Below are 19968 nucleotides of genomic sequence, written 5' to 3'. Positions count from 1 at the left end.
TGTTTCCATACAAATTGTGAAATTTTTTGTTCTAGTTCTGTGAAAAATGCCATTGGTAGTTTGATAAGGATTGCATTGAATTTGTAGCTTGCTTTGGGTAGTATAGTTATTTTCACAATGTTGAGTCTTCCAATCCAAGAACATGGTACATCTCTCCATCTGTTTGTATCATTTTTAATTTCTTTCATCAGTGTCTTATAGTTTTCTGCATACAGGTCTTTTGTCTCCTTAGGTAGGTTTATTCCTAGGCATTTTATTCTTTTTGTTGCAATGGTAAATGGGAGTGTTTCCTTAATTTCTGTTTCTGATCTTTCGTTCTTAGTGTATAGGAATGGAAGAGATTTCTGTGCATTAATTTTGTATCCTGCTACTTTACCAAATTCATTGATTAGCTCTAGTAGTTTTCTGGTAGCATCTTTAGGATTCTCTACGTACAGTATCATGTCATCTGCAAACAGTGACAGCTTTACTTCTTCTTTTCCGATTTGGATTCCTTTTATTTCTTTTTCTTCTCTGATTGCTGTGGCTAAAACTTCCAAAACTATGTTGAATAATAGTGGTGAGAGTGGACAACCTTGTCTTCTTCCTGATCTTAGAGGAAATGGTTTCAGTTTTTCACCGTAGAGAACAATGTTGGCTATGGGTTTGTCATATATAGCCTTTATTATGTTCAGGTAAGTTCCCTCTATGCCTACTTTCTGAAGGGTTTTTATCATAAATGGGTGTTGGATTTTGTCAAAAGCTTTTTCTGCATCTGTTGAGACCATCATTTGCTTTTTCTCCTTCAATTTGTTGATATGGTTTATCACACTGATTGATTTGCGTATATTGAAGAATCCTTGCATTCCTGAGGTAAACCCCACTTGATCATGGTGTATGATCCTTTTAATGTGCTGTTGGATTCTGTTTGCTACTGTTTTGTTGAGGATTTTTGCCTCTATGTTCATCAGTGATATTGGCCTGTAGTTTTCTTTCTTTGTGACATCTTTGTCTGGTTTTGGTATCAGGGTGATGGTGGCCTCGTAGAATGAGTTTGGGAGTGTTCCTCCCTCTGCTATATTTTGGAAGAGTTTGAGAAGGATAGGTGTTAGCTCTTCTCTAAATGTTTGATAGAATTTGCCTGTGAAGCCATCTGGTCCTAGGCTTTTGTTTGTTGGAAGATTTTTAATCACAGTCTCAATTTCAGTGCTTGTGATTGGTCTGTTTATATTTTATATTTCTTCCCGGTTCAGTCTCGGAAGGTTGTGCTTTTCTAAGAATTTGTCCATTTCTTCCAGGTTGTTCATTTTATTGGCATATAGTTGCTTGTAGTAATCTCTCATGATCCTTTGTATTTCTGCAGTGTCAGTGGTTACTTCTCCTTTTCCATTTCTAATTCTATTGATTTGAGTCCTTTCCCTTTTTTCTTGATGAGTCTGGTTAATGGTTTATCAATTTTGTTTATCTTCTCAAAGAACCAGCTTTTAGTTTTATTGATCTTTGCTATTGTTTCCTTCATGTCTTTTTCATTTATTTCTGCTCTGATCTTTATGATTTCTTTCCTTCTGCTAACTTTGGGATTTTTTTTGTTCTTCTTTCTCTAATTGCTTTAGGTGTAAGGTTAGTTTGTTTATTTGAGATATTTCTTGTTTCTTGTATTGCTATAAACTTCCCTCTTAGATCTGCTTTTTCTGCATCCCATGGGTTTTGGTTTGTTGTGTTTTCATTGTCATTTGTTTCTAGGTATTTTTAAATATCTTCTTTGATTTCTTCAGTTATCTCTTGGTTATTTAGTAGTGTACTGTGTAGCCTCCATGTGTTTGTATTTTTTACAGATTTTTTTCCTGTAATTGATATCCAGTCTCATAGAGTTGTGGTCGGAAAAGATACTTGATGCGATTTCAGTTTTCCTAAATTTACCAAGACTTGATTTGTGACCCAAGATACGATCTATCCTGGAGAATGTTCCATGAGCACTTGAGAAGAAAGTGTATTGTGTTGTTTTTGGATGGAATGTCCTATAAATGTCAATTAAGTCCATCTTGTTTAATGTATCATTTAAAGCTTGTGTTTCCTTATTTATTTTTATTTTGGATGATCTGTCCATTGGTGAAAGTGGGGTGTTAACGTCCCCTACTGTGATTGTGTTACTGTTGATTTCCCCTTTTATGACTGTTAGCATTTGCCTTATGTATTGAGGTGCTCCTATGTTGGGTGCATAAATATTTACAATTGTTATATCTTCTTCTTGGATTGATCCCTTGATCATTATGTACTGTCCTTCTTTGTCTCTTGTAATAGTCTTTATTTTAAAGTCTCTTTTGTCTGATAAGAGAATTGCTACTCCAGCTTTCTTTTGATTTTCCATTTGCATGGAATATCTTTTTCCATCCCCTCACTTTCAGTCTGTATGTGTCCCTAGGTCTGAAGTGGGTCTCTTGTAGACAGCATATTTATGGGTCTTGTTTCTGTATCTATTCAGCCAGTCTGTGTCTTTTGGTTGGAGCATTTAATCCATTTACATTTAAGGTAGTTATCAATATGTATGTTCCTGTTACCATTTTCTTAATTGTTTTGGGTTTGTTATTGTAGGTCTTTACCTTCTCTTGTGTTTCCTGCCTAGAGAAGCTCCTTTAGCTTTTTTTGTAAAGCTGGTTTGGTGGTGCTGAATTCTCTTAGCTTTTGCTTGTCTGTAAAGGTTTTAACTTCTCTGTCGAATCTGAATGAGATCCTTGCTGCCTAGAGTAATCTTGGTTGTAAGTTTTTCTCTTTCATCACTTTAAATATGTCCTGCCACTCCCTTCTGGCTTGCAGAGTTCCTGCTGAAAGATCAGCTGTTACCTAATGGGGATTCCCTTGTGTGTTATTTGTTTTTTTTCCCTTGCTGCTTTTAATATTCTTTCTTTGTATTTAATTTTTGATAGTTTGATTAATATGTGTCTTGGCATGTTTCTCCTTGGATTTATACTGTATGGGACTCTCTGTGCTTCCTGGGCTTGATTGAATATTTCCTTTCCTATACTAGGGGAGTTTTCAACTATAATCTGTTCAAATATTTTCTCAGTCCCTTTCTTTTTCTCCTCTTCTTCTGGGATCCCTATAATTCGAATGTTGGTGTGTTTAATGTTGTCCCAGAGGTCTCTGAGACTGTCCTCAATTCTTTTCATTCTTTTTTCTTCATTCTGCTCTGTGGTAGTTATTTCCACTATTTTATCTTCCAGGTCACTTATCCGTTCTTCCGCCTCTGTTATTCTGCTATTGATTCCTTCTAGAGAATTTTTTTTTTTTCCTTCTAGAGAATTTTAAATTTCATTTATTGTGTTGTTCATCATTGTTTGTTGGCTCTTTAGTTCTTTTAGGTCCTTGTTAAACATTTCTTGTATTTTCTCCATTCTATTTCCAGGATTTTTGATCATCTTTACTGTCATTATTGTGAAGTCTTTTTCAGGTAAACTGCCTATTTCCTCTTCATTTGTTTGGTCTGTAGGGTTTTTAACTTGCTCCTTCATCTGCTGTGTGTTTCTCTGTCTTCTCATTTTGCTTAACTTACTGTGTTTGGGATCTCCTTTTCACAGGCTGCAGGTTCGTAGTTCCCGTTGTTTTTGGTGTGTGCCCCCAGTGGCTAAGGTTGTTTCGGTGGGTTGTGTAGACTTCCTGGTGGAGGGGACTGGTGCCTGTGTTCTGGTGGGTGAGGCTGGATCTTGTCTTTCTGGTTGGCGGGACTGCGTCCGGTACTGTGTTTTGGGGTGTCTATGACCTTATTATGATTTTAGGCAGCCTCTCTGCTAATGGGTGGGATTGTGTTCCTGTCTTGTTAGTTGTTTGGCATAGGGTGTCCAGCACTGTAGCTTGCTGGTCGTTGAGTGGAGCTGGGTCTTAGCATTTAGATGGAGATCTCTGGGAGAGCTTTCGCCGTTTGATATTACATGGAGCCAGGAGGTCTCTGGTGGACAAGTGTCCTGAACTCGGCTCTCCTACCTCAGAGGCACAGGCCTGACACCCGGCCGGAGCACCAAGACCTGGTCAGGGCACGCGGTACGGCCTCATCCAGGGGCACTTGCGGGCAGGTAGGGCACACCCGATTGGTGCAGTCACCGAGAGGGCGAGTCCGCCTGCCCGCCTGCCGGTCCCGTCCCCTTCCCTCTGACTGCCTGAGCGGGTGCAGTCTCGCTTCCTCCAGACGGAGTCTGGGAACCCCACCCCCTTTGCTCTTTTTTTGAATTTAGAAGTTCTAAAATAATAACATCCTTTTTTCTGTTGTTTGAACTCCTTTAAATAATAACATTGTAGTATCTTTTTTTTTTCCAAATGTTCTTTTGCTGTTAATGTGTCCTCCTTTATCTGGTTCAAAATAATGAAACTACTATGGATGTTTTGTTGTTGTTTTGCTATATAAATTCAAAGAGAATGAAATAAAAGTTTGGTTGCCTTAAAATCCATATCATGTTTTTCTTAGTGACTTACTGCTCTGTCATTGGGAGCAGGTAAAATTTTAAATATAGTCCCCTAACATCCTCATTCTCATGAAAGTTGTAAGTAGAAGTTTAATGCACAGTCTCATACTTCAGATTTTAAAAAATTAATTAATTAATTAATTTAATTTTGGCTGCGTTGGGTCTTTGTTGCTGTGCGTGGGCTTTCTCTAGTTGTGGCGAGTGGGGGCTACTCTTTGTTGTGGTATGCGGGCTGCTCATAGCGGTGGCTTCTCTTGTTGCGGAACATGGGCTGTAGGCACACGGGCTTCAGTAGTTCTGGCACACGGGCTCTAAAGTGCAGGCTCAGTAGTTGTGGCGCACAGGCTTAGCTGCTCCGCAGCATGTGGGATCTTCCCAGAGCAGGGCTTGAGCCCATGGCCCCTGCATTGGCAGGTGGATTGTTAACCACTGTGCCACCAGGGAAGTCCTTACCCATTTTTCTATTGAAGTGTTTGTCTCATTGATTTACAAGACTTGTTATTAAGAATATTAAGAGTATTGTTAAGTATGTGTTACCAGCATTTTTGCAGTTTATAATTTGTTCAACTTTATGGTGTCTTCTGTCATACTACTATGTTTTCTTAATTTTTCATTATCGTTTTAATATACTATATTACATGTAGTATATTTAATAATATATCATATTATATATGGTACATAATATTATGGACAAAATAATTTGTTTTCAAATAGCTGTCCTGGCAACATTTGTTAACTAATACATTTATTTCCCTACTCATTTGGGATAACACCTTTATCTTATACTTAATTTCCATATGGTAAGTATGTCTATTTCTGGACTCCCTGTTCTGTTGATCTAGGCATCAAGACCAACATATTCACTTTTTAATTTATTGTAGCCTTATAATAAAGTTTAATATCTTATACAATAAGCTTCCCTGTATTCTTTTATTTCTAAAAGTTGTTTTGACCTTTTTGCACTTTTATTCTTTTACATGCACTTTCATGTGTTTTTATTTAAATTTTTACTGATATATAACATGCATACTAAAAACAAACTTTATAACTAGTTTTTATAAATTATAAAAGCAATTAAGAAGTAATTCAAGGAAAAGTCTCTGACCACTCCCTCACACACCCCAGTGCCATTCCCCAGAGATAACATTAACAGAGATGCATTATTCAAAATTATAAATCTGATGAGAAAATATTTTTAAAAATCATCATCTTTTGATTAGATGAATGTTAGAGTCATTCAGTCAAGTTCTGGAAGATAAAACACTTTGGGATTTAATTTGGATATAATGAATTAATTGGAGAATTGACATCTTTACAGCATCATCTTCTCCTGTCCAGGAATGCTATGTTTTGTTTTATGGATTTTTTTAAACTCTTTTGTTATGTCTTTCAATAAGATTTTAAAATTATGTGTCTTGCATGTTTCTTATGACGTATATTCCTAGGCTAAAAAAATGTATACCTATATATGTATGTATAAACGTAGCAGACACCAAGGATAAATCATCTTTTTTGTATGACCAGTGACTTACAGGGGGAGAGAGACAGGGAAAGAGATGGTGCTTGTGTGCACAAGTGCTATTATAAACCAGAGGCTTTTTACCATTATACTTTTATGCTGATTATTATTTATAGGGTGGCTAATTTTTTCATATTTATCTTTTATACTTTAAAATACTATTATAATTTATATTTATCTTTTGTACTTTAAAATGCTATTATAATACTTTAAAATACTATTATAGGGACTTCCCTGGTGGCGCAGTGGTTAAGAATCCGCCTGCCAATGCAGGGGACACAGGTTTGAGCCCTGGTCCGGGAAGATCCCACATGCTGCAGAGCAACTGGGCCTGTGCGCCGTGGCGGCTGGGCCTGCGCTCTGGAGCCCGTGAGCCACAACTACTGAGCCCGTGTGCCACAACTACTGAAGCCTGTGCGCCTAGAGCCTGTGCTCCACAACAAGAGAAGCCACTGCAATGATTAGCCTGTGCACCACAACGAAGAGTTGCCCCCGCTCACTGCAACTAGAGAAAGCCTCCACGCAGCAACAAAGACCTAACACAGCCAAAAAAACAAAAATACTATTATAGTGGTGACTCCCCTGGTGGTCCAATGGTTAAGGATCTGACTTCCGCTGCAGGGGACGTGGGTTCAATCCCTGGTGGGAGAGCTAAGATCCCATGTGCCACAGGGCAACTAAGCCTGCATGCCACTAGAGAGCCCGCGTGCCACAACTACTGAGCCTGTGCACTCTGGAGCCCGCACAGCACAACTAGAGACGGCTGCGTGCCACAATGAAGAAACAGAGCAGCCAAAAATAAATAAATAATTTTTTTTTTTTTTTTTTTTTTGCGATACGCGGGCCTCTCACTGTTGCGGCCTCTCACGTTGCGGAGCACAGGCTCCGGACGCGCAGGCTCAGCGGCCATGGCTCACGGGCCCAGCCACTCTGCGGCATGTGGGATCTTCCCAGACCGGGGCACGAACCCATGTCCCCTGCATTGGCAGGCGGACTCTCAACCGCTGCGCCACCAGGGAAGCCCAGTAAAAATATTTTTTAAAACTACTATTATAATATAACTGGGAATAATTTCTTTCCAGTTAGAATACCAGTATTATTCAGTATCCCTGCCTATGAGAAGTGCTGAAATATTGAGAAACTAAATGAAACTAAGAGCTATGGATTAAGAAGGAATAATTTTTCATTCTTATGCCTTGTGCAGATCAGGGTGTCTCTTTTCTTTTAGACCTCATTTGCCCTTGTGCCCGCTAGATTATATTGATTGATTGAATGAATGAATACGTAAATAGATGAAGAGATGAGTGGAAAATCAATGATTATAAACACACAGATATCAGAATAAAGGAAAGATTATGAGAAATGTTTCATGTTCATTTTATTCGTGATCTAGTTGTTCCTTAAAGTTTTAATAATCAGAACTTAAGGATGCACACATGTATGCTGACAAGAAAAATCAGAGTAGTTTTGATCCATAAAGCTTATATTGACAACATAACATTGTTACTTTTATTTTTTATTTTATTTATTTGCTTCACAAATAAGATTTTCTCTGAAAATGCAGCATTGGGCTGACAATAAAAATCATAGAGAACTCATGTGATCAGGGAAATATAATCACGGGAAAAAATGGTAAGGAGATATCCATCTGTTATCAAAGTTTCCTTTGAGATTCCTCTTTCAGATCTGCTGGAAGACTTGAGAATCTTTAGGGTATCTCTTACTAATGTAACTACAAGTCCTGAAGTCTTTCTCTGTCATTAAATGGGTCCAGATCAAATAACTCAAAGCCCATGCATTTAAATGTGCAGATTCCAGCACACTCACCTATAATTCTGAGGTGTCCCAGGCCAAACTTTTGTTCTTCTCTGTTTCTCCATAACATGATTACTTTTAAAGGTAAATCAGCTTTTAATTTCTTTCTTTCTTTTTAAAAAATTTTTATTGGAGTTTAGTTGATTTACAATGTTGTGTTAGTTTCAGATGTACAAATCAGTTATATTGATATATCTACGTATGTACACTCTTTTTTTTTTTTGGTATTCATTTCCCATATAGGCCATTACAGAGTATAGAGTTCCCTGTGCTATACAGCAGGTTCTTATTATCTATTTTCTATATAGTAGTGTGTATATATCAATACCAATCTCCCAATTTATCCCTCTCCCCGCTTCATCCCCTGGTAACCATAAGGTTGTTTTCTACATCCGTGACTCTACTTCTGTTTTGTAAATAAGTTCATTTGTACACTTTTTGTAGATTCCACATATAAGCAATATATGATATTTGTCTTTTTGTGTCTGACTTACTTCACTCAGTATGACAATCTCTAGGTTCATCCATGTTGCTGCAAATGGCATTATTTTGGTTTTTTTATGGCTGAGTAATATTCCATTATATATATATATCTATATATATATATCTATATATACACACACCACATCTTCTTTATCCATTCCTCTGTTGATGGGCATTTAGGTTGCTTCCATTTCTTTCTTTTTAACCACTTTTTCTCTAGCTACTAAGTGAAACCTGAATTAAGCTATAGACTCCCCCTGCTGGGTAAGAATGGTGAGAAGAGCAAAAAACCTAAACTTTGTACTTGAACAGTCAAAGGTCCCATTAGGCACTGTTGCAGTGCCCTAACTGGTATTTTTAAATCCTTGTATTGTTCTCCGCAGGGAGCTTTTCCAGCTCGTTTGAAGAAAGTGCTGATTGTGGGAGCACCCATATGGTTCCGAGTGCCCTATTCCATCATCAGCCTCCTTCTGAAGGACAAAGTCCGGGAGAGGGTAAAGGAAGCTAACTTAATTTTATTTGGGGGTGGGATAGATACATTTCCATCTCTACTGCTGAAACCTGCCAATTAATTTTCTACCTTCAAAAAACCTTCCTGGCTTGTTTCTCTTTCTGCTTCTGTTAGTGTGTTCACTTATATTCTCTGCTTTATTCTTTACTCAGCCCAGTATAGGCTGCCTTTTTTACTGTACAAGTTCCTTGGAGTTAGGACCTGGACATAGTTTGGGCACTTCCCCTGTATGTAGCACCTTGCATGCAGATAGTATCGAAGGAATGTGTCCCATGAGTGACTCAGAGATAGCTACTACTTCCAAAATTTAGTCCTGTGGCTCTACAGGCTTTTAATATTTAACAACTTCTAATATAATTACATCAGTTGAACTGGTGTTTGAATTTGTTCAACTGGAAATATTCAGTCCCCTTGACCACCACGGTGGTGGAGGAGACTCTCAATCTCTCTTTTACTTTATTCCTGGCATTTTCTCTTAAAACAGCTTGTTGCTTCCCAACTTCAAAAGCATTGTCTAAAATTATCTTGATTCTATTATCATCCACTGAGTATTCCAGGATGGAAAGATTATGGTTTCAGTCATTTACTCATTCATTTCTCACCCTTGAAAGAAAGGGTATATGAAACATTGGCATAATAGAATAAGATAATAATGTTGTAAAATATTATCAGAGGGTTTTTTTTTTAGTATGAGATTATACGAATAATAACAATACAGATCTTTGTAGCTGAGGCGACTTGGGTTGGAGAGGGGAAACTAAAGATGTTTGATTCTGTGGAAGCTACTTAGTGACCTAGTGACCCCAGAGTAGGAGATGTCTTTCCTAAGATAACTCTTTGAGAGGACTCCTTAGGCAAGTTCTTAACACTTGAATTATATACAAGTATATACATGCATGTATGAACTCAGACTATATTGAGCACCTTTACAGTCCAGGCTCTGGGCCCTGGGAATTAAAAGTTGAGTAAGATAGCCCTTATTCCTGAGGAGCTTATGGTCCTGAAAGGGGACACAGACATGTTCAGAGAACTGTGGCTCTGAGAAACATAGAGGAGAATGTTATCTCAGACTGTCAGGGAGGGCTTCACAGAAGAGGTTGAGCTATAAGCTCGTCCTTGAAGAGGCCAAAGAGGAAAAGAGGGCATTCCAGGAAGCAGCATTCCAGGAAGAGGCAACAGCAAGCAAGGCAAACATTCCCAGTCCACACAGATTCCAAAAAGAACCAACTAGGCTAATTTGGTCCAGTATGGCTGTGTCCAAGCAGAGAGAGGAATTAAGTATTACAATTACTTCTCTAGCATTTTTCCTGGGCTACCCAGCCTCTGGGAGGCTGGTCTTGTCTTGCTTTCACAGAAACCTATCTTTGAGAATGTCCATACCAAGCTGTGAGTAAAACACAAGCCAGCAGGCTTAGAATTGATTGCCTTAGTATGGGGTTGACAAAAATAACCACTTCCCATGCATTCTTAGTAGTCAAAAAGGCGAATACCCACATGAGATGGTACTGGAAAGCCTTGTAAATAGTATAAAGCCTTGGTTCACTATACCTACGTTTATATAAGGTTTATAACAGGGCCCCTAATTCCAGGAATGAATTTGCTATACATTGTGGGAAGTCAAACCTTTTCTGGGAAATTCGTAGGACTTCATTCCCAAGCAGATGAAATTCAGTCTACTCCTTTTCTAAGTTTACCAGGTATTTCAAGCAAATCTCATATCATTCTCCAAAGCACTTTTGTTCTTTATCTTTTTGTTCCCCTCCCTCCCCACATACTCACGTGGTTCTTTCTGGCTTTCCAGATTCAGATATTAAAGACATCTGAAGTCACCCAGCACCTGCCCAGGGAGTGCCTTCCAGAAAACCTGGGTGGGTACGTCAAAATTGACCTCGCCACTTGGAATTTCCAGTTTCTATCCCAGATGAACGGCCACCCAGATCCCTTCGATGAGATCATCCTGTTCTCCCTCCCTCCGACCTTAGACTGGGACTCAGTGCATGTCCCAGGTCCCCATGCCATGACCATCCAAGAGTTGATGGACTATGTTAGCACCAGGCAAAAGCGGGGGATATATGAGGAGTATGAAGACATCCGTCGTGAGAACCCTGTTGGCACTTTCCACTGTTCCATGTAAGTAGGAAAGGTTTGGGCCAGCGATCACTTTCCAGGATGCTGTGGCACGCATTGGTACCCCTCCTTCCACACCTCACTTCCTTAACAGAGGCTTTTCCTTGTGTTAGGAGCCTCACTCTCACTTAGATGATAGTTTCTCTCATCCAGAAAGAGGCACCTCTTGGTGCTTGTTTCCAACAGTGTATGCTGTGAAATTTCTGAAGGTCTTTGGTCCCAGTGGAGGAACTGTGTACTAATGGATACATTTTTTGATATTTCCCTGATATGCAAGTGTTTTTAGGAAAAAAACAAAAATGTAGGCTCAAAATGTAGGCTGTCGATTTGATCTCTGGTCCTTTCATTTGGGCAGTTTCTCCCTACAGCGTTTATAGTATTACATTACTTTCTGAGGAGGGGTACTGGTCCATTTAAGATAATCCACAGTCAGTAAGAGAAAAGCGTTGCCTCTTAGGAATTCAGCCTTGTGGGATTTTCCTTCTACCTGAATTCTGTAACTGGTTTATAACCACTTGATAACTATTGTTGGCAATAGAGCATGGATCATTTCCCTTACTGCTGCTGTCATTTATCTTACCATGTTTTCATTGGCTGTTGCAAAAGCTTCTTTTTCTCCAAGTTTTGAGACTGTTTGTTGAAAATTAAGGAAGCTCAGGGACTTCCCTGGCGGTCCAGTGGTTAGGACTTTGCCTTCCAATGCAGGGGGTGCAGGTTCGTTCCCTGGTCAGGTAGCTAAGATCCCATATGCCTCGCAGCCAAAAATCCAAACGTAAAACAGAAGCAATATTGTACCAAATTCAATAAAGACTTTAAAAATGGTCCACATCAAAAAAAAAAAAAAATCTTAAAAAAAAAAAAAGAAAATTAAGGAAGCTCTCCCCAGTGGGTCCCAGGCTCAAGTTCCAGCTTAGCCAGAAATACCCTCTGTAACTTACCCAAGTTATTTCTCTTCTGTGCACCTCAGTTTTCCTGTGTGTAGTATTTGATATTAGACTCACTGATATCTACTTACTCTTTTGTAGCTTAAATGTTTTAGGAATCCGTGATTCTCTGAGTACCTCTTTCCCCTTGTAATTCCTGTCCAGCTTAGTCAGTGTGCTGTAAAGAAGGTATGCAGGGAGTGAGGAAAGAGGGAAAAGGAGAAGAAAAAGAGGGAAAATAATGAGTTAGGAAACAAATAAGGGAAGTAAGAGAGAAGAAGCAATTGAGAAAAAAAAAATCAATAAGCAGAACAAGAATGCAAAGGAAAATAAGAAATAAAAAAGAGAGAGAGAAAGCAGAGTATATATCATGTGGGGAGAGTATTCTTCTCTCCCACACAGCTCTGTTTCACCCCTACCAGCTCAAGACCCTTGTATGTATCCAGTCTTTTTCCCAGCCAGTGCAGAGGATGCACACTTGTCCTGGGTATTTCTGACCCTGCTCTGGGTGCTTCTACTGAGGGGTCCTTGAGGTGTCATTTCTACAATGGTTCCCCTTCCCCACATTAAAAAAGTGGGTTTGGATTGTGCTCCTTGCATCACCCAAGCCAGCTGTCGTGTTATAATCAGAGAATATGTCCTAGTCCTATGGAAGGACTTCCCAATCTTGCCTCTTTATTTATTGAATCAATGAAAACGTCCCACTTCAGGAACTAGAAACCAGAATCCTCAACATCTTCAGGCCCCTGTCTTACACCAAGTTCCAGTAGAACTACTTACACAGAACAAACTGTTTCCCATGGAATTCTAGATTAAGAAGTAGATAGAGTATTCACTGCTGTCCAGGATGCCCGTGGACCAAGAGACTTTCTTTCCCTTTTTTTTCCTCCCCTATACCATCCTTTCAAAGGATTTTTAAAAATTCAACTTTAAATTTTAACTTTATTATGAGATGATTGTAGATTCACATGCATTTATAAGAAATAATAGAGATCATGTGTACCCTTTCCACAGCTATCCCACGGTAACATCTCCCAGAAGTTTAATATAATATCACAACCAGGATATTGATACAATCCACCAATCTCATTCAGATTTCCCCAGTTTCAGTGTGTGTGTATGTATTTAGTTCTTTACAGTTTTTATCACACAGGTAAGTTTGTATATACATAACTGCAGTCAAGATACAGAATTCCATAACCACATACCTCCATTCCACCCCTCCCCATCCCTAGCCCCTGCAACCACTAATCAATTCTCCATTACTATAATTTTATCATTTTAAGAATGTTATTATATAAATGGAATCATGCTATGTGTAAACTTTTGGGATTGCCTTTTTTCACTCAGTAGAATTCTTGGGAGATTCACCCAAGTTGTTATTTGTATCAAGTTTGTTCCTTTTTATTGCTGAGTAATATTCCATGGTATGGATGAACCACAGTACAAACTGTTAACCAATTAACCATTTACCTGTTGAAGGACATCTGGGTTGTTTCCAGTTTCTATTACAATTAAAGCTGCTCTGAACATTTGTGTCGAGGTTTTGTGTGAAAATAGGTTTCTATTTCTCTGGGATAAATGTCCAAGAGTGGGATTGATAGGTCATATGGTAACTATGTGTTTAGTTTTATGAAAAACTGCCCAGCTCTTTTCCAGAGTGGCTGTACCCTTCTGCATTCCTCCCAGCAATATATGAATGATGCATTTTCTTTGCATCCTCACCATTGTTCAGTGTTGTCACTGTTTTTTATTTTAGCTGTTCTGATAGGTGTGTGATGAGATCCCTAAATTAAAATTAGAATTGTGGTTTTAATGTACATTTTCCTACTATCTAATGATATTGAGCATCTTTTCATGTGCTTCTTTGCCGTCTGTATATTCTCTTTGTAAAATGTCTTTTGCCCATTTTCTATTTGGATTATTTTTTAAACTGGCGAATATTTTCTTCCAGTCTGTAGCTTTTTTTTTCATCCTCTTCTGGGTCTCTTGTGAAGCAGAAGTTTATTTTGATGAAGTTCCTTTAACAGTTATTCCTTGTATGGATCATGCTCTTGGTGTCAAGTCTAAGAACACATTGCCTAGCCCTAGAATCCAAAGATTTTTCTACGTTTTTTTTCCTAAAATTTTTATAAGTTTATGTTTTACATTTAATTTAAGTCTGTGATCCATTTTGAATGAACTTTAGTGTAAGGTGTAAGGTTTAGGTTGATGTTCAAATTTTTTTCCCTATAGGTATCTAATTACTCCAGCACTGTTGGTTGAAAAGAGTATTCCTTTTATTGAATTGTTCTTGGAACTTTGTAAAATATCAGCTGGGCTTATTTGTGTGGGAAGAAGGATTTTTTTTTTTTAAATCCACAGAGTACTCAAACTGTGTTTAATAAATTTATTTATTTATTTTTGGCTGCGTTGGGTCTTCATTGCGGCATGCAGGCTTTCTCTAGTTGCAGCAAGCGGGGACTATTCTTCGTTGTGGAGCGCAGGCTTCTCATTGTGGTGGCTTCTCTTGTTGTAGAACATGGGCTCTGGGTGTGTGGGCTTCAGTAGTTGTGGCATGCAGGCTCAGTAGTTGTGGCTTGCGGGCTCTAGAGTGCAGGCTCAGTAGTTGCGGTGCACAGGCTTAGTTGCTCCGTGGTATGTGGGATCTTCCTGGACCAGGGCTCGAACCTGTGTCCCCTGCATTGGCAGGTGGATTCTCAACTACTGCACCACCAGGGAAGCCCGGCAGGTGGATTCTTAACCCTGGTGCCACCAGGGAAGTCCGGGAATTTTTTTTTTTAAATATGAAAAAGAACAGAGCATAACATGACAAACAATTATTTCCTATCACCCCATTAGTACTGACAGTGTTTAGCATTTTGTTGGATTTGCTTCATCTTTTTTATTGTATAAAAGAATTAATTGTAAAGTTGAAATCCTTCTAATCCTCACCATCAGTTCTCCTCATTCCCTAGAAGCAGTCACTAGTATGAATGTGGTATGTTTCCTACCAGATCATTTTGTTTATACTGTTACATATACATTCATACCTATGAACAATATAGAGTATTACTTTATATGTGTGGTCTTTATAAGTTTTTTTTTTGCTTTTAATCAATATGTATGCAAATGATTTTTTCAAAACCAAATAGTACCAAAAAGAAAAAGTAATGAATGACAACAATCTCCTGACTTGCACTCAGTTCCACTTGCATTGTCATCCATTTTCAACTCTTGTAGCTGTTTTTTTTTTTCTTTATTTTAGTTTGTTTCATTTCCTTCAGGTCTCCAGGAAACCTAGAGAAGAACCGCTATGGGGATGTACCCTGCCTGGACCAAACTAGAGTGAAGCTGACAAAACGAAGCGGCCACGCTCAGGTAGAAAGATAAATGCCATCCTTTTAGGAGCACTGAGGGAAATTTAAGCCTCTTCCAAAGTGAAACTTACTAATACTGTAGTAGAAAGAACATGGACTCTAAGCCAGAGAGAGAAGGTTTGAGTTTTATTTTTTTAAACTCTATATATATATATATATATTTTTAAATTTATTTATTTATTTTTGGCTACGTTGGGTCTTCGTTGCCGCGCGTGGGCTTTCTCTAGTTGCGGTGAGCAGGGGCTGCTCTGTTGCGGTGCACAGGCTTCTCATTGCAGTGGCTTATCTTCTTGCAGAGCAGGGGCTCTAGGTGCGCGGGCTTCAGTAGTTGTGGCACGAGGGCTCAGTAGTTGTGGCTCGCGGGCTTAGTTGCTCTGCAGCATGTGGGATCTTCCTGGACCAGGGCTGGAACCCATGTCACCTGCATTGGCAGGCGGATTCTTAACCACTGCGCCACCAGAGCAGCCTCAAGGTTTTAGTTTTAGGCTACATACTAGTTATTAGCATACACAAGTCCCTATGTGCCCATCTCACAGTACTAAGTAGAAATTAAATGAAATATTTTATGTACATGCTGATAGCACAAAGTTTGGCATATTACTGTAGGTGCTTGATAAATGTTCAATTATTTTGCCTTTTACTCCTAATAAAGTCATAGTCATGTCATCCACCATACTGGTGAGTGTATATGCGTCAATACCAGGCGACTCTCGTTATAAGTGACCTCTAGGACTTCCCTGGTGGTCCAGTGATTAAGACTCCACGCTCCCAATGCAGGGGGCCTGGGTTCGATCCCTGGTCGGGGAACTAGATCCTGCATACCGCAACTAAGACCCAGGGCAACCAAATAAATAAATATTAAAAAAAAAAAAAAAGAAAGAAATCCAACTCTTAAAAGAAAAAAGTGACCTCTGATTTTTCCATCTAGAAGATCTGACAAAAATTTTGGACAACTAGTGTATACATAAATATATAGGGATAGAGATAAATTGGTCAGATGCCTCTATTATTTAATGTATTAATTTGATCATGTCTGTGCATATTAAAAATCTCATGTACTTAGTAGAGATATTTAGTGAAAAGTTATTCAAACTTTTCACATACACCTTTAACATCAGTTTCTTTGTCCTCATTTGAGCTACTTTTTGAGTCAATCGAACACAGTTTTCCAGAACACGTCATTTTTATTTCCTTTTTTAAGTGCCTAGTATTGTCACTGGAAAGTTTATTCTAAGTCAGAAAAGTCTATTAGCATAACATTAGCACAGTTTTTTCTTTTCATTCATCCTGTATCTCATGCATCCTCTGTAGCATTATCATTTACTTATACCTTTTTAAAGTCCTCTTTATTATAACTTGTTTACAGCAGCATCCAACACTTAAGAATTTTGAGGTCAACAATTAAATAGGTGTTACATTTCTTCTTTTTCCTTCCGATACAACAGTTCTGTCTGGTGACCTCTGTACACATCAAAAAACAGCATTGATTGAGGTTGCTGTTCACTATTTAAAAGGAGTTTAAATAGTGCCCCTTAACATGACACAGTATAGGGACTTGTTATATCCCCCCTTTTTTCTGGAGGATAATTCTTAGGAACATCATTGCCTTATATTTGGGTATGTATGGTACATGAGTCAGTACCCTAGGATCATGGTTTTAATCTCTTTTGACCCTAGTGTTTCAAGCACATAAACTGAATTCATAATCCTGTCTAGGATCCTTACAGAGGGTTTTCCTGCAGTGGCATTAGCTAAGAGTCTGGCTGACTGAAGGCAAATTCACCAGTATTATTAAGATCATCTTAGTTGAGTTGGGGCTCTGGAGTCAGAGATAATCTGAATGTATGTCTTGTTGACTACTTTGTCTCTAAGACCTAGAACAGTGACTGGCATGTATCAGACATTCAGTAAATTATTTGTGAATGAATGAGTGAATCCCAGTGTACCAGGAGACTATTCTAGTCATCCTGTAATTAATCTGAAGTTCATCGCTTGAGTTATAGTCCCTCTCATTACTACAAATATTGGTATAGCCTTTATTTCCACAATAAGTGGAGGATTCAGGTTTATTAGTGAATTGTTCAACAGATTTCACCTGGAATTACAAAGCCGTTAGTCCAGTTTCAGTTGAACCTGGCCCATAACATAATGTGCATGCTGTGTTTCTTCCTACTATTTCAGTTTGCCCCTAAGTCTATACTTTATCTCTGAGGTCATTTTCAGTTTTTAATATGTAATGATTCTTCTGATATTGCTGATTTTAATTCCCAGTGCTCTCAGAGACAAGGATGCTAAGAGCTGGTATCCTTAGTTATAAAGAAATGTCTCCTTTAAATAGGTGGCATTTCTTTTCAAAGCATGAAGGTAGCTCCAAGAGTAACAGCTCATATATTACTTATATAATATGTTGATTGGCATGTACCAGGTAAATCCTTCGTACTTTTCTATGCCTTCTCACCTGGGTCCTGCAGTGTATACCATTTGAATGTGCCAGGCTGAACAGGGGATGGGCTTTGGCTGACTATGGGTGGGCCCTGGATTGAGAAGCCTGGTTGGGGTGAGTGAGACTTTTAGCTTTCTGGGTCTGCTGCAGATGATCCATTAGCTCAGTGAAGGTGTCCAAGTCAGGGTAGAACACTAGTAGTATGAGGTCAATACCAGTTGCTGTGGGAGAAGAACAGAGCAGGAAACTCTTGAATAAATAATTAGGGGGAGGATAAGTTGGTAGACTGACTATCTAATGGACATATATCCAAATAACATGGGTTTGACCATGAGATGGAGATGTTTTTTTTTTTTCGGCCGAGCCGTGTAGCTTGCAGGATCTTAGTTCCCCTACCAGGGATTGAACCCGGGCCTACGGCAGTGAAAGCACCAAGTCCTAACCACTGGACCGCCAGGGAACTCCCTGGAGATGTTTTCTTAGGGTGGCTTTGTGGTACTGACAGTTCAGACTGTCCTCCAAGTGTTGGAACCCAGTGGAGAAAGGGTTGATGGGGAGTCATTCCCATCTCTCTAGAGTGGAGTGGAGTATGGATTTTCCCTAGTTTGCTGTTGAAGCTTTTTTACTTTTGTCCTCCTGTAACCCTCCATATCCTATTTAATTTCCCTGATGGCTAATGATGTAAATAAGACCAAGGACATTGGGAGGTGGGAAAAGGCCCGCAGAAGAGAGTGAGTCAGGAGCTATTCATTGAGACTCTTCTGAATGTGTGTGGCTTTTTGCTTTGTGTTAATTTAGGCAGTAATGGAGCCCGTTTGGCCCATGCTGTTGATGGTCCTAGCTGTGAGGTATAGCTTTCTTCCTTCTCCAGTCACACTTTCCCTTTTGTGTGTCACCGCATGGACAGGTGTTCCCGCTTATGTTGCTTGGCTTGCCTGCCTTTTGGTTTTGGTTCTGAGCTGTAGTGCTACAAGTCCTAATGAACTCCTTTTTTGTAAATAACAGCTTTACTGAGATATAATCCACATACCATACAGTTCACTCATTAAAAGTGTACAAGTCATTGGTTTTTAATATATTCTCAGAGTCATGCAATTATCACCCCAATCAACTTTAGAACATTTTATCACCTAAAGAAGAAACTCGCCTTGGTAGTCACTCCCCATTTCCCCCAAACCCACCTACTTTTTGTCCACTCTTTTTGCCCATTGTGGACATTTCACATAGATAGAATCATACAATATATGGCCCTTTGTGTCTGGTTTCTCTCAGCGTGTTTTCAAGGTTCATACATGTTGTAGCATGTATCAGTATTTCACTCCTTTTTATTGCTAAATAATATTCCATTGTATGATATATACCACATTTTATTTACCCATTCATTAGTTGATAAACAATTGAATTGTTTCCATTTTTTGGCTATTATGAATGATGCTGCTGTGAATATTTGTTTATGAGGTTTTTTTGTTTACATCTGTGTCTTCATTTCCCTTGGGAGTGGAATTCCTGGGTCATATGGTAGCTCTGTGTTTAACCTTTTGAGGAAGTGCCAGACGGTTTTCCAAAGTGACTGCACCATTTTACATTACCACTAGCAGTGTATGAGGGTTCCAGTTTCTCTGCATCTTTGCCAATATTTGTTATTATATTTTACCTGTAGCCATTCTAGTGAGTGTGAAGTGGTATATCTCAGTGTGGTTTTGATTTGCATTTCCCTGATGACTAATGATGTTGAGCAACTTTTCACGTTGCTCATTGGCCATTTATATATCATCTTGGAAAAATGGCTATTCTGATTCTTTGCCCATTTTAAAACTGAGTTGTCTTTTTACTATTTATTTGTGGGAGTTCTTTATATAGTCTAGATACAAATCCCTTATCAAATGTGTGCATTCTGTGGGTGGGTTTTTCACTTTCTTTTTTTCTTTTTTTAAATATTTATTTATTTTGGCTGCACTGGGTCTTAGTTGTGACATGCGGGATCTTTAGTTGCTGCGTGCATATGGGATCTAGTTCCCTGACCAGGGCTCGAACCCAGGCTCCCTGCATTGGGAGCGCAGAGTCTCAGCCACTGGACCACCTGGGAAATCCCCTGTTTTTTCACTTTCTTGATGGTGTCCTTTGAAGCACAAAAGTTTTCAGTTTTAATGTAGTTCAATTTATCTGTTTTTTCTTTTGTTGCTTGTGCTTTTGGTGTCATATCTAAGGAGGCTTTGCCTAACCCAAGGTCACAAATATTTAATCCTATGTTTTCTTCTAAGAGTTTTATAGTTTTAGCTCTTACATTAGGTCTGTGATCCATTTGGAGTTAGGTTTTTTGTTTGTTTGTTTTTGTTTTTTGGGGGGTTTTTTTGG

At 38.9% G+C, this 19968-nt stretch overlaps 1 protein-coding gene across 1 annotated transcript in view; it reads left to right on the top strand.

The window, feature by feature from the left end:
- The window catches only part of PTPN9 (protein tyrosine phosphatase non-receptor type 9), an 80012-nt gene that overhangs the window by 48951 nt on the left and 11093 nt on the right, over nucleotides 1–19968 (top strand). Inside the window, exons 6-8 of the mRNA XM_082855092.1 lie at nucleotides 8634–8744; nucleotides 10563–10891; nucleotides 15078–15171. Coding sequence (XP_082711218.1) covers nucleotides 8634–8744; nucleotides 10563–10891; nucleotides 15078–15171 — 534 coding nt within the window. The remainder of the gene's footprint in view (nucleotides 1–8633; nucleotides 8745–10562; nucleotides 10892–15077; nucleotides 15172–19968) is intronic.

The sequence above is a fragment of the Leucopleurus acutus genome (genome assembly GCF_964270905.1).
Source record: "Leucopleurus acutus genome assembly, chromosome: 1".
In the NCBI taxonomy this organism is placed as follows: domain Eukaryota; kingdom Metazoa; phylum Chordata; class Mammalia; order Artiodactyla; family Delphinidae; genus Leucopleurus; species Leucopleurus acutus.
The sequence above is the reverse complement of the archived record's forward strand: the minus strand, read 5'-3'. Positions and strand labels throughout refer to the sequence as shown.